The sequence below is a fragment of the Schistocerca nitens genome, chromosome 12, assembly GCF_023898315.1.
Source record: "Schistocerca nitens isolate TAMUIC-IGC-003100 chromosome 12, iqSchNite1.1, whole genome shotgun sequence".
In the NCBI taxonomy this organism is placed as follows: Eukaryota; Metazoa; Arthropoda; class Insecta; order Orthoptera; family Acrididae; genus Schistocerca; species Schistocerca nitens.
The window spans coordinates 126,616,750-126,630,915 of NC_064625.1; the positions used below are offsets into that span (position 1 = coordinate 126,616,750).

Consider the following 14,166-nt stretch of genomic DNA (forward strand, 5'->3'; position numbering starts at 1 on the left):
GGAAGGTTCCAAATGATTGGAAAAGAGCACAGGTAGTCCCAGTCTTCAAGAAGGGTCGTGGAGCAGATGCGCAAAACTATAGACCTATATCTCTGACGTCGATCTGTTGTAGAATTTTAGAACATGTTTTTTGTTCGAGTGTCATGTCGTTTTTGGAAACCCAGAATCTACTCTGTAGGAATCAACATGGATTCCGGAAACAGCGACCGTGTGAGACCCAACTCACTTTATTTGTTCATGAGACCCAGAAAATATTAGATACAGGCTCCCAGGTAGATGCCATTATCCTTTACTTCCGGAAGGAAAAACAAAGTAAACAAAGTAAGAGCCTGATAAACAAAGTAAGAGCCTACGGAATATCAGACCAGCTGTGTGGCTGGATTGAAGAGTTTTTAGCAAACAGAACACAGCATGTTGTTCTCAATGGAGAGACGTCTACAGACGTTAAAGTAACCTCTGGCGTGCAACAGGGGAGTGTTATGGGACCATTGCTTTTCAGAATATATATAAATGACCTAGTAGATAGAGTCGGAAGTTCCGTGCGGCTTTTCGTGGATGATGCTGTAGTATACAGAGAAGTTGCAGCATTAGAAAATTGTAGCGAAATGCAGGAAGATCTGCAGCGGATAGGCACTTGGTGCAGGGAGTGGCAACTGACCCTTAACATAGACAAATGTAATGTATTGCGAATACATAGAAAGAAGGATCCTTTATTGTATGATTATATGATTGCGGAACAAACACTGGTAGCAGTTACTTCTGTAAAATATCTAGGAGTATGCGTGCGGAACGATTTGCAGTGGAATGATCATATAAAATTAATTGTTGGTAAGGCGGGTACCAGGTTGATTCATTGGGAGAGTCCTTAGAAAATATAGTCCATCAACAAAGGAGGTGGCTTACAAAACACTCGTTCGACCTATACTTGAGTATTGCTCATCAGTGTGGGATCCGTACCAGATTGGGTTGACAGAGGAGATGGAGAAGATCCAAAGAAGAGCGGCGCGTTTCGTCACAGGGTTATTTGGTAACCGTGATAGCGTGACGGAGATGTTTAGCAAACTCAAGTGGCAGACTCTGCAAGAGAGGCGCTCTGCATCGCGTTGTAGCTTGCTCGCCAGGTTTCGAGAGGGTGCGTTTCTGGATGGGGTATCGAATATATTGCTTCCCCCTACTTATACCTCCCGAGGAGATCACGAATGTAAAATTAGAGAGACTCGAGCGCGCACGGAGGCTTTCCGGCAGTCGTTCTTCCTGCGTCTCATACGCGACTGGAACAGGAAAGGGAGGTAATGACAGTGGCACGTAAAGTGCCCTCCGCCACACACCGTTGGGTGGCTTGCGGATTATAAATATACTGGGTGATCAAAAAGTCAGTACCAATTTGAAATCCGAATAAATCACGGAATAATGTAGATAGAGAGGTACAAATTGACACACATGCTTGGAATGACATTGGGTTTTATCATGAGCTGATAATATACACTCCTGGAAATGGAAAAAAGAACACATTGACACCGGTGTGTCAGACCCACCATACTTGCTCCGGACACTGGGAGAGGGCTGTACAAGCAATGATCACACGCACGGCACAGCGGACACACCAGGACCCCCGGTGTTGACCGTCGAATGGCGCTAGCTGCGCAGCATTTGTGCACCGCCGTCGTCAGTGTCAGCCAGTTTGCCGTGGCATACGGAGCTCAATCGCAGTCTTTAACACTGGTAGCATGCCGCGACAGCGTGGACGTGAACCGTATGTGCAGTTGACGGACTTTGAGCGAGGGCGTATAGTGGGCATGCGGGAGGCCGGGTGGACGTACCGCCGAATTGCTCAACACGTGGGGCGTGAGGTCTCCACAGTACATCGATGTTGTCGCCAGTGGTCGGCGGAAGGTGCACGTGCCCGTCGACCTGGGACCGGACCACAGCGACGCACGGATGCACGCCAAGACCGTAGGATCCTACGCAGTGCCGTAGGGGACCGCACCGCCACTTCCCAGCAAATTAGCGACACCGTTGCTCCTGGGGTATCGGCGAGGACCATTCGCAACCGTCTCCATGAAGCTGGGCTACGGTCCCGCACACCGTTAGGCCGTCTTCCGCTCACGCCCCAACATCGTGCAGCCCGCCTCCAGTGGTGTCGCGACAGGCGTGAATGGAGGGACGAATGGAGACGTGTCGTCTTCAGCGATGAGAGTCGCTTCTGCCTTGGTGCCAATGATGGTCGTATGCGTGTTTGGCGCCGTGCAGGTGAGCGCCACAATCAGGACTGCATACGACCGAGGCACACAGGGCCAACACCCGGCATCATGGTGTGGGGAGCGATCTCCTACACTGGCCGTACACCACTGGTGATCGTCGAGGGGACACTGAATAGTGCACGGTACATCCGAACCGTCATCGAACCCATCGTTCTACCATTCCTAGACCGGCAAGGGAACTTGCTGTTCCAACAGGACAATGCACGTCCGCATGTATCCCGTGCCACCCAACGTGCTCTAGAAGGTGTAAGTCAACTACCCTGGCCAGCAAGATCTCCGGATCTGTCCCCCATTGAGCATGTTTGGGACTGGATGAAGCGTCGTCTCACGCGGTCTGCACGTCCAGCACGAACGCTGGTCCAACTGAGGCGCCAGGTGGAAATGGCATGGCAAGCCGTTCCACAGGACTATATCCAGCATCTCTACGATCGTCTCCATGGGAGAATAGCAGCCTGCATTGCTGCGAAAGGTGGATATACACTGCACTAGTGCCGACATTGTGCATGCTCTGTTGCCTGTGTCTATGTGCCTGTGGTTCTGTCAGTGTGATCATGTGATGTATCTGACCCCAGGAATGTGTCAATAAAGTTCCCCCTTCCTGGGACAATGAATTCACGGTGTTCTTATTTCAATTTCCAGGAGTGTATATAATGACTTTTGAACACTATTAATGTAAATACATTGTTTGCTCTCTATCAAAATCTTTCATTTGCTAACTATGCCTGTTAGTAGTTAGTGCCTTCAGTAGTTTGAATCTTTTATTTAGCTGGAAGTATTGGCGCTCGCTGTATGGCAGCTGTATGAGTAACGAAGATTTTTGTTAGGTAAGTGATTCATGAAAGGGAAAGGTTATTGTTAGTCGGGGCCATTCTTTTGTAGGGATTATTGAATGTCAGATTGCGTTGCGCTAAAAAAATATTGTGTGTCAATTTAGTAATGATCAGAGACGGGCTGCTAGATTTGTTACTGGTAGGTTTGATCATCACGCGAGTGTTACGGGAATGCTTCAGGAACTAGAGGAAAGGAGGCGTTCTTTTCGTGAATCGCTACTGAGGAAATTTAGAGAACCAGCATTTGAGGCCGACTGCAGTACAATTTTACTGCCGCCAACTTATATTTCGCGGGAAGACCACAAAGATAAAATAAGAGAGATTAGGGCTCATACAGAGGCATATGGGCAGTCATTTTTCCCTCGTTCTGTTTGGGAGTCGAACAGGGAGAGAAGATGCTAGTTGTGGTACGAGGTACCCTCCGCCATGCACCGTATGGTGCATTGCGGAGTATGTATATAGATGTAGATGTACATGTAGATATTTAAGATAAAAGAAACCTGTGCTGGCGAGCCACTAAGGGCTGCTCCTTATTTGCGCGGTTACAGGTTGCAAACGGACTAATGCCCTTTTGGCATATTTATTATTTTATAAATAGCATATAAGTACTGCCAATCTTTCTCGATGATAACGTACTTGTACTGTGTATCATACTGAAAGGGTACAGTACCGCACGACATTGAAAATAGGTACAACATTCTTCGTTATTCTTGTCAGTAGAACATATTTTTTCTAATAATAACTCAATTTCAATTAATACAGCGAAGCCAGATACCAGTGTGGGAAAGAATGACAATTTATTTATTTAACTGATCACATGTACACTCCCACAAAATAAATCCCTACATCCAGTGTGACCAGATCTGTGAAATGGATGAATGTATGGTCGTCTGCTAACCGCAGATAGTGAATGTGAATATATGATCATCTATGAGACGATCCTTTGGCCACCTTTGGTGGAACCAAAGAGATGAAACTTACCGGAGCTTTGAGCGCCTGAAATGTGGGTGAGCAATACGGTAGCATGGTCTTCCCCCACATCGACGGAGGTGCGAGATGACCTACAGAACGGCCCTGTTTCAGCACTCTGCCGCTGGATCTTGTGCTGTTAAGACCTGTCTTAGGTGTGCTCCGTAATGACGAAAGAGTGGAGACATGGTATGCATATGAAATACTTACGAGTAGTTTGCAATAATAATTTCTCTACTTCAGGAACTTTTGTGGGGAGAATTAAATGTCAGGCAGGTAATATTAATGGGATGGTAGTAATCTTCGGAAGTGACCAACGGTCACAATGAAACCACGTGTAGCAATAAGTTGAAATACTTCCGAGTGCTTAAGTTAAGCTGAATTACTAGCGTGCGTACTATAAGTTCGAAATATTTAAGAAATGGCGTGTGCAGGACTTGAAATTAGAGACGAGTACTTCCACGTGGTGAGTACTGTGTGAGTCTCAATCTGTGTATGAGACGAAGGATAAAGAGAAGTACTCGTCCATGGTATCAGTTGAGGACTCGTGTGTGTGACGAATATGTTCTTAATATTACTTTGCGTGTTATGTTTCCGTGTGACGCTTGATTCAAACTATAATACTCTGAGAGAGAAGCAAGGTGAGTCAGCCGTCTATCCAGCAACGCCACTTGGCTTGCATTGCACAGGAAGACGTGCATATATCCTCCAGAGTTCATAGTAGGAAAGAAAAGTTACGAAGTGGGGCAGTGTCGTGTGAAACTGGGATGAATACTAATTGAAGTGGGGAAAGCTGAAAGTGATTACAACGTTGTGACTATTCTTTGTATTGTATGTTGCCAGTGTGATGTATTTCATGAAATTTAAGTATGTATGGTTGGCATGGGAGAGTAACAGTTTCAGAGGCAGTGGGTTATGCATGTTCCTTTTTGTACCGCTCGGTCTGGAGGAAATTTTCGTAATGATGGGTGTGAGAGTCGAAGTGTGAGATATGGCAAAAAGATCCAGCATCCTATCCAGAAAGTGCACTGTAGCGTTAAAGAATTACGAGACCATAAGGTAGAGAATCACCAATGTAAAGCCATGCCCACAGGGCGGAATTTCTCATGTGTTATTGTTGTGGGTTATAGAATTTGTGTGTTTATGTTATAGAATTTATAGGAATAAATAAGACAGTGAAAAGAAAAAGATTGGTGGCCTTTTCCTTCGAATTGTATGTTGTCATGATACCCAGAATTTATAATGTGTGCGCCATTCATATTCAGTGCGATGGCCACGTGTTGATCAAAGCCGTTGGGTAAGAAAGAAAATGTGGTATTGTCAGTCAGTGCATAGTGAACAGTCAGAGTTGTGTAAATTACTAATAGTCAGATGTGTGTTTCCGTTTCCGTTGCGTAATATTCAAACAAGAGAATAATTTGTAACTTAATTGTGAGTACTAGAGCTCATGTTACTTTATAATTAAGAATGATCCCACTCGCTTGGCAGTCCACTCATCTTGCAGGCCTGACTGCTTGATGCCACACTATGAGCAAGGCATGTGGGTGCCTCTGAATACGATTTTAGTCATAATTCTGTAAACATGTTATAGACCATTCTCTGATTTAAATTCTGAGGAAGACACTCCTAGCAGTGTTGAGCCCCGCTTAATTCGTTTAAAATAGTGACCGTGGGCTGTTTTCTTCCAATTGTGCCTTTTAGAGTCTTAAACAGTTGAGTTATGGATACGCTCGGCGTATTTCAGGTCAGGGCCGCTTCCACTGGACGGCGCTGGTGGTGTGCGGCTTCTGCCTGATGACGCTCCTCTTCGAGTCGCTGGCGGCAGCCTACGTCACGCCGGCCGCCCAGTGCGACTTCGAGATGTCGTCCTTCGAGAAGGGCTTCCTCAGCGGCTCCATCTACATAGGTCAGTCACAACAGAGCCATCTGAGTCCAGATTAAAAGTTGGGACAGTCTATCAGATACTACACCCCCTCCACCAGGACAATCCCTCCAGTTCTGTGTCGACAACTACACCTTCTGGTGGAATCAGTGGTACCTATACACCAAAATCGCACGGTAGAATCTAGCAGCACCGTAGACTGTGCAGTGGAAGGGGCTGGTGTTGTGAAGGATCATCTACACTGGTCAGCCAGATCATTGTGACCACCTACCTCATAGCCGGTATGTCCACCTTTGGCACGGATACCAGAGGTGAAGAGTCGTGGCATGGAAGCAGTGAGGCCTTGGTAGTCTATGGGGAGAGTTGGTGCCACATCTCCACACACAAGTCACCTAATTACCGCAAACTGCGGGAAGGGGAGCGATCAGCTCTGACCCCATTTTCAGTCACACCTCAGGTGTTTTTGATCCGGCTCAGACTAGGTGAGTTGGGGGGCCGGCACATCAATTCTAACTCGTCGCTGGGTTCCTCGAACCTCTCCATCACACTCGTGGGCTTCCGACACGGCGCATTGTCTTGTTATGCCACTACCGTCGGGAAATACACTCCTGGAAATGGAAAAAAGAACACATTGACACCGGTGTGTCAGACCCACCATACTTGCTCCGGACACTGCGAGAGGGCTGTACAAGCAATGATCACACGCACGGCACAGCGGACACACCAGGAACCGCGGTGTTGGCCGTCGAATGGCGCTAGCTGCGCAGCATTTGTGCACCGCCGCCGTCAGTGTCAGCCAGTTTGCCGTGGCATACGGAGCTCCATCGCAGTCTTTAACACTGGTAGTATGCCGCGACAGCGTGGACGTGAACCGTATGTGCAGTTGACGGACTTTGAGCGAGGGCGTATAGTGGGCATGCGGGAGGCCGGGTGGACGTACCGCCGAATTGCTCAACACGTGGGGCGTGAGGTCTCCACAGTACATCGATGTTGTCGCCAGTGGTCGGCGGAAGGTGCACGTGCCCGTCGACCTGGGACCGGACCGCAGCGACGCACGGATGCACGCCAAGACCGTAGGATCCTACGCAGTGCCGTAGGGGACCGCACCGCCACCTCCCAGCAAATTAGGGACACTGTTGCTCCTGGGGTATCGGCGAGGACCATTCGCAACCGTCTCCATGAAGCTGGGCTACGGTCCCGCACACCGTTAGGCCGTCTTCCGCTCACGCCCCAACATCGTGCAGCCCGCCTCCAGTGGTGTCGCGACAGGCGTGAATGGAGGGACGAATGGAGACGTGTCGTCTTCAGCGTTGAGAGTCGCTTCTGCCTTGGTGCCAATGATGGTCGTATGCGTGTTTGGCGCCGTGCAGGTGAGCGCCACAATCAGGACTGCATACGACCGAGGCACACAGGGCCAACACCCGGCATCATGGTGTGGGGAGCGATCTCCTACACTGGCCATACACCACTGGTGATCGTCGAGGGGACACTGAATAGTGCACGGTACATCCAAACCGTCATCGAACCCATCGTTCTACCATTCCTAGACCGGCAAGGGAACTTGCTGTTCCAACAGGACAATGTACGTCCGCATGTATCCCGTGCCACCCAACGTGCTCTAGAAGGTGTAAGTCAACTACCCTGGCCAGCAAGATCTCCGGATCTGTCCCCCATTGAGCATGTTTGGGACTGGATGAAGCGTCGTCTCACGCGGTCTGCACGTCCAGCATGAACGCTGGTCCAACTGAGGCGCCAGGTGGAAATGGCATGGCAAGCCGTTCCACAGGACTACATCCAGCATCTCTACGATCGTCTCCATGGGAGAATAGCAGCCTGCATTGCTGCGAAAGATGGATATACACTGTACTAGTGCCGACATTGTGCATGCTCTGTTGCCTGTGTCTATGTGCCTGTGGTTCTGTCAGTGTGATCATGTGATGTATCTGACCCCAGGAATGTGTCAATAAAGTTTCCCTTTCCTGGGACAATGAATTCACGGTGTTCTTATTTCAATTTCCAGGAGTGTATAATCGTTATGAAGAGGTGCATGTGCTCTGAAACCAGTGTACGGCACTCATTGGCTGTCATTGTTCCTCGCAGGAGCTTCACTGCACCCATGGATGCCCACATGAATGCTTTTTTTATTCCAGACGATTACCGGTTTCAGTCTGTAATGACCGTCTTCAGATCTAAAATATATAAATATATACATCTAGTGAGCAGTGTGTCTTTTAACATAAAACAGCAATATGTGTCACAATATACTGTCATACACCATGGAAATGTACAGATAAAATATGGTATAACGTACCTTTTTTACACCATGTCCTAAAGTGATACGGCCATAATGGCATCGCCAAAACATATAAATATAATCATCATAGCATCGTCACACAGATTTAAAATATGGTGTAGAATAGGCCACATCGCCCACATAGTGAGTATTGCCAACTAGCTACTGAGGTACAGTAGCATCCAGAAATCTGTTTGCCTACACCCTCCCTACATGTCGCTACTGTGGGCTTGCTTGTATGTAGTCACCATTTACTCAAAAACCTAATCTGATAAAAGGACATTAGATAAAATGCATGTAGCAGACTCATTAAAATTGATGACTATCATAGAAACCAATTGTGATACATTAAAAGATGAATGCAGTTATCCATGTAAAATAATTAAAAGATATGGAGAGTATAGGTCCGAGCCTTTTTTATGGTCAACAGTTAATATAGCGTAATACATTGCCTGTGGCAACCTATAAATTACTTATGAAAGATAAAATGCCTATATGACAGCTCAAGGGAGATCAATGATCAGCACCCTCTGTTGGGTCGGCCGCTAGGATCTTATGTAGGCGCCCACCGATTGTAAGAACTTAACCAATAGAGGGCTATACATACATCGCCTCCCACAGAAAAGTTTTAAACAACATGCAATCATTCAATAAATAATATTATATAGTTTGTCTATACATTCCATAAGTAGGTAGGAGATAATCAGTTACAAGATTAGAGCGACTACTGTGCGGAAGTAAGGGAAATGCCTTCTGTTCTCAACATAACTCATCAAGTAAGGCTAGGTATAAATACGCCAGGCATTATTTGGTTATCGTAGTATGTTATCAAATAACTCTTCATATATTTACTTTTAATAATTTTACATGAATAACTGCATTCATCTTTTAATGTATCATAATTGGTTTCTATGATAGTCATCATAGAGTGTGTAGGCAAACAGGTTTCTGGATGCTACTGTACCTCAGTAGCTAGTTGGCAATAATCACTATGTGGACGATGTGGCCTATTCTACACCATATTTTAAATCTGTGTGACGATGCTATACTGATTATATTTATATGTTTTGACGATACAATTATGGCTGTATCACTTTAGGACATGGTGTAAAAAAGGTGCGTTATACCATATTTTATCTGTACACTTCCATTTTGTATGAAAAAATGGTTCAAATGGCTCTGAGCACTATGGGACTCAACTGCTGAGGTCATTAGTCCCCTAGAACTTAGAACCAGTTAAACCTAACTAACCTAAGGACATCACAAACATCCATGCCCGAGGCAAGATTCGAACCTGCGACCGTAGCGGTCTTGCGGTTCCAGACTGCAGCGCCTTTAACCGCACGGCCACTTCGGCCGGCCATTGTGTATGACAATATATTGTGATACATATTGCTGTTTTATGTTAAAAGACAGTACCTTGGCGTCACCCTCGACCGTCGCCTCTCCTGGACCCCCCATCTCCGGACAATCCAAGCCAAGGCACACTCCTGACTCCATCTCCTCAAGCTCCTTTCCGGCCGTACCATACTCCACACCTATAAATCACTCATCCGCCCTATCCTCTGTTACGCCCATCCGGCCTGGATCTCCGCTCCCCCTACCTTTTATAAATCCCTTCAGATCCTTGAACGCCATGCTCTCCGCCTCGCATATTACATCCGTCTCTCCTCCCCCACGCGGATCCTGTACGACCTAATTGCGTTCCCCCACCTCCTCCTTTTCCTCGAATGGATACGGATCCTCTACACCTCCCGTAAACTCGATCCTCCTCGCCCGCTTTTCTCACCCATCCTCTCCCACCCCCGCCTGCTGCCACGCCTGTATTCCCACATCCTACCCGGTCTCCATCTCTCCACCCTCCTTACCCACTCCCAAGGTGGCTTTCACCAGCTCCCCCTCCCTGATAATGCCCTCCTCCCCTCCATCTACCCCTCCTATCAACTTTGATCCCCCCTCCCACTTCCTGTGTCTTTTCCTTTGGGCACCCTCCCTCCCTTCTCTCTCCTTTCCCCACATCCCCCCCATCCTCCACCCCTCTTGCCCCGGGCTTCCCCTCCCCCTTCCTTCCTCCCCCTATCTCCCCTGCCCTTGGCATCTCTGCTCTCCCCTCTCCCTCTCCCACTCCCCTCCTCCTCTCTTGGCAGGTTCCCCGACTCATACACGCTCAGTGGACATTTGCGCGCCGGAGATCATCGCCATCAGTGTCTCGTGTGTGTGCCTTCGTGTTTGTGTTTAGTGTTCTCTCACTGTCACGCCCCACCGTTCACCTGTGCCGTCGCAGTCGTCCGTGTTTTGTGCGCCGTGTCAACAGGTTTCAGTGTTTTTTCTTGTCCAGCGTGAACGGCTTCGTGTATCTTGTTTTCCGTGTCTACAGTTTTTTACCCGTCATTTGTCTTGTATCATCTGTACCTCCATTAAGTTTTATATTGTATCACTCGCGGCTGAAGAGCAGCGTATTATGCTGCTGACAGCCCACCTTTGTACAAGCTGTTCAAAATAACAATAAAGAAAAAAAAAGTTAAAAGACACACTGCTCACTAGATGTATACAGGGTGTTACAAAAAGGTACGGCCAGACTTTCAGGAAACATTCCACACACACAAAGAAAGAAAATATGTTATGTGGACATGTGTCCGGAAACACTTACTTTCCATGTTAGAGCTCATTTTATTACTTCTCTTCAAATCACATTAATCATGGAATGGAAACACACAGCAACAGAACGTACCAGCGCGACGTCAAACACTTTGTTACAGGAAATGTTCAAAATGTCATCCGTTAGCGAGGATACATGCATCCACCATCCGTCGCATGGAATCCCTGATGCGCTGATGCAGCCCTGGAGAATGGCGTATTGTATCACAGCCGTCCACAATACGAGCACGAAGAGTCTCTACATTTGGTATCGGGGTTGCGTAGACAAGAGCTTTCAAATGCCCCCATAAATGAAAGTCAAGAGGGTTGAGGTCAGGAGAGCGTGGAGGTCATGGAATTGGTCCGCATCTACCAATCCATCGGTCACCGAATCTGTTGTTGAGAAGCGTACAAACACTTCGACTGAAATGTGCAGGAGCTCCATCGTGCATGAACCACATGTTGTGTTCGTACTTGTAAAGGCACATGTTCTAGCAGCACAGGTAGAGTACACCGTATGAAATCACGATAACGTGCTCCATTGAGCGTAGGTGGAAGAACATGGGGCCCAATCGAGACATCACCAACAATGCCTGCCCAAACATTCACGGAAAATCTGTGTTGATGACGTGATTGCACAATTGCGTGCGGATTCTCGTCAGCCCAAACTTGTTGATTGTGAAAATTTACAATTTGATCACGTTGGAATGAAGCCTCATCCGTAAAGAGAACATTTGCACTGAAATGAGGATTGACACATTGTTGGATGAACCATTCGCAGATGTGTACCCGTGGAGGCCAATCAGCTGCTGACAGTGCCTGCAGACGCTGTACATGGTACGGAAGGAACTGGTTCTCCCGTAGCACTCTCCACACAGTGACGTGGTCAACGTTACCTTGTACAGGAGCAACATCTCTGACGCTGACATTAGGGTTTTCGTCAACTGCATGAAGAATTGCCTCGTCCATTGCAGGTGTCCTCGTCGTTCCAGGTCTGCCCCAGTCGCGAGTCATAGGCTGGAATGTTCCGTGCTCCCTAAGACGCCGATCAATTGTTTCGAACGTCTTCCTGTCGGGACACCTTCGTTCTGGAAATCTGTCTCGATACAAACGTACGGCGCCACGGCTATTGCCCCGTGCTAATCCATACATCAAATGGGCATCTGCCAACTACACATTTGTAAACATCGCACTGACTACAAAACCACGTTCGTGATGAACACTAACCTGTTGATGCTACCTACTGATGTGCTTGATGCTAGTACTGTAGAGCAATGAGTCGCATGTCAATACAAGCACCGAAGTCAACATTACCTTCCTTCAATTGGGCCAACTGGCGGTGAATCGATGAAGTACAGTAAATACTGACGAAACTAAAATGAGCTCTAACATGGAAATTAAGCGTTTCCGGACACATGTCCACATAACATCTTTTCTTTATTTGTGTGTGAGGAATGTTTCCTGGAAGTTTGGCCGTACCTTTTTGTAACACCCTGTATATTTATATATTTTAAATCTGAAGGTGGTCATTACAGACTGAAACCGGTAATCGTCTAAGGAATTCATTTGTGATCAGAGACTGGAATAAAAAAGCATTTTACAGTATTGGATCACTGTTTGTACACGCAATTATGTAGCAGTTGGTGAACCCCACATGAATGTTTCTGAGAGAATGAGCCGCTGCCAGCTTGTCCCCATCCCATGGTACAGGTGTCAAGGAGCTGTTCTCCTGAAAGACGACGAATTCGCGCCCTACCATCGACACGATGAAGAAGGTATCGGTATTCATCAGACGGTGGAACGATCTGCCACTGCGCCAGCGTCCAGTGCCGACGGTCACGTGCTCATCTGAGTCATAGTTCCCGTGGTGTTAGCAGTGGGACGTACATGGATTGTCTGCAGCAGAGGTCCATCGTTAGGAATGTTCGGTTCGCTGTTCAGGCACACTTGTACTGTGCAAAGCATTAAAGTCGGTTGGTAGTTCCGCCACAGTTCGCTGCCTGCCCTGTTTTACCAGTCAATTCAGCCTACAACGCCCGATATCTGTAATAGGGGGCAGTCACCCAAACCCACGACGTCTGGATATGGCTTCACATTGGTTGAAGACACTCACCATAGCACTCCTCGAACACCCGAGGAGTCGCGCACTTTCCGAAACGCTCGTGTCGGGCTTCTGGGCGATCGGAATCTGCCTTCAGTCAGACAGATAGATCGTGTACCTTCTCCATTCTACACACAGACAGAACGATAACTGATACTACATGGACAGTACGTGTGTGTGACTAGCAGTCATTCCTTGCGAGATGAGGCTGCTGTCACTTGGACTGGTTTGTACCCGTTGTACAGTAGGTCGTTGTTCATAATGTCGTGGTTGATCAGTCTACACTCCTGAAAATTGAAATAAGAACACCGTGAATTCATTGTCCCACGAAGGGGAAACTTTATTGACACATTCCTGGGGTCAAATACATCACATGATCACACTGACAGAACCACAGGCACATAGACAGAGGCAACAGAGCATGCACAATGTCGGCACTAGTACAGTGTACATCCACCTTTCGCAGCAATGCAGGCAGCTATTCTCCCATGGAGACGATCGTAGAGATGCTGGATGTAGTCCTGTGGAACGGCTTGCCATGCCATTTCCACCTGGCGCCTCAGTTGGACCAGCGTTCGTGCTGGACGTGCAGACCGCGTGAGACGACGCTTCATCCAGTCCCAAACATGCTCAATGGGGGACAGATCCGGAGATCTTGCTGGCCAGGGTAGTTGACTTACACCTTCTAGAGCACGTTGGGTGGCACGGGATACATGCGGACGTGCATTGTCCTGTTGGAACAGCAAGTTCCCTTGCCGGTCTAGGAATGGTAGAACGATGGGTTCGATGACGGTTTGGATGTACTGTGCACTATTCAGTGTCCCCTCGACGATCACCAGTGGTGTACGGCCAGTGTAGGAGATCGCTCCCCACACCATGATGCCGGGTGTTGGCCGTGTGTGCCTCGGTCGTATGCAGTCCTGATTGTGGCGCTCACCTGCACGGCGCCAAACACGCATACGACCATCATTGGCACCAAGGCAGAAGCGACTCTCATCGCTGAAGACGACACGTCTCCATTCGTCCCTCCATTCACGCCTGTCGCGACACCACTGGAGGCGGGCTGCACGATGTTGGGGCGTGAGCGGAAGACGGCCTAACGGTGTGCGGGACCGTAGCCCAGCTTCATGGAGACGGTTGCGAATGGTCCTCGCCGATACCCCAGGAGCAACAGTGTCCCTAATTTGCTGGGA

General features: G+C 48.0%; 1 protein-coding gene across 1 annotated transcript in view; it reads left to right on the top strand.

Annotated features, from left to right (window-relative positions):
* LOC126215170 (synaptic vesicle glycoprotein 2B-like) overlaps positions 1 to 14,166 on the top strand; it is a 210,825-nt gene that overhangs the window by 40,588 nt on the left and 156,071 nt on the right. Inside the window, exon 3 of the mRNA XM_049941837.1 lies at positions 5,805 to 5,966. Within this exon, the coding sequence (XP_049797794.1) occupies positions 5,805 to 5,966 (162 nt within the window). The remainder of the gene's footprint in view (positions 1 to 5,804; positions 5,967 to 14,166) is intronic.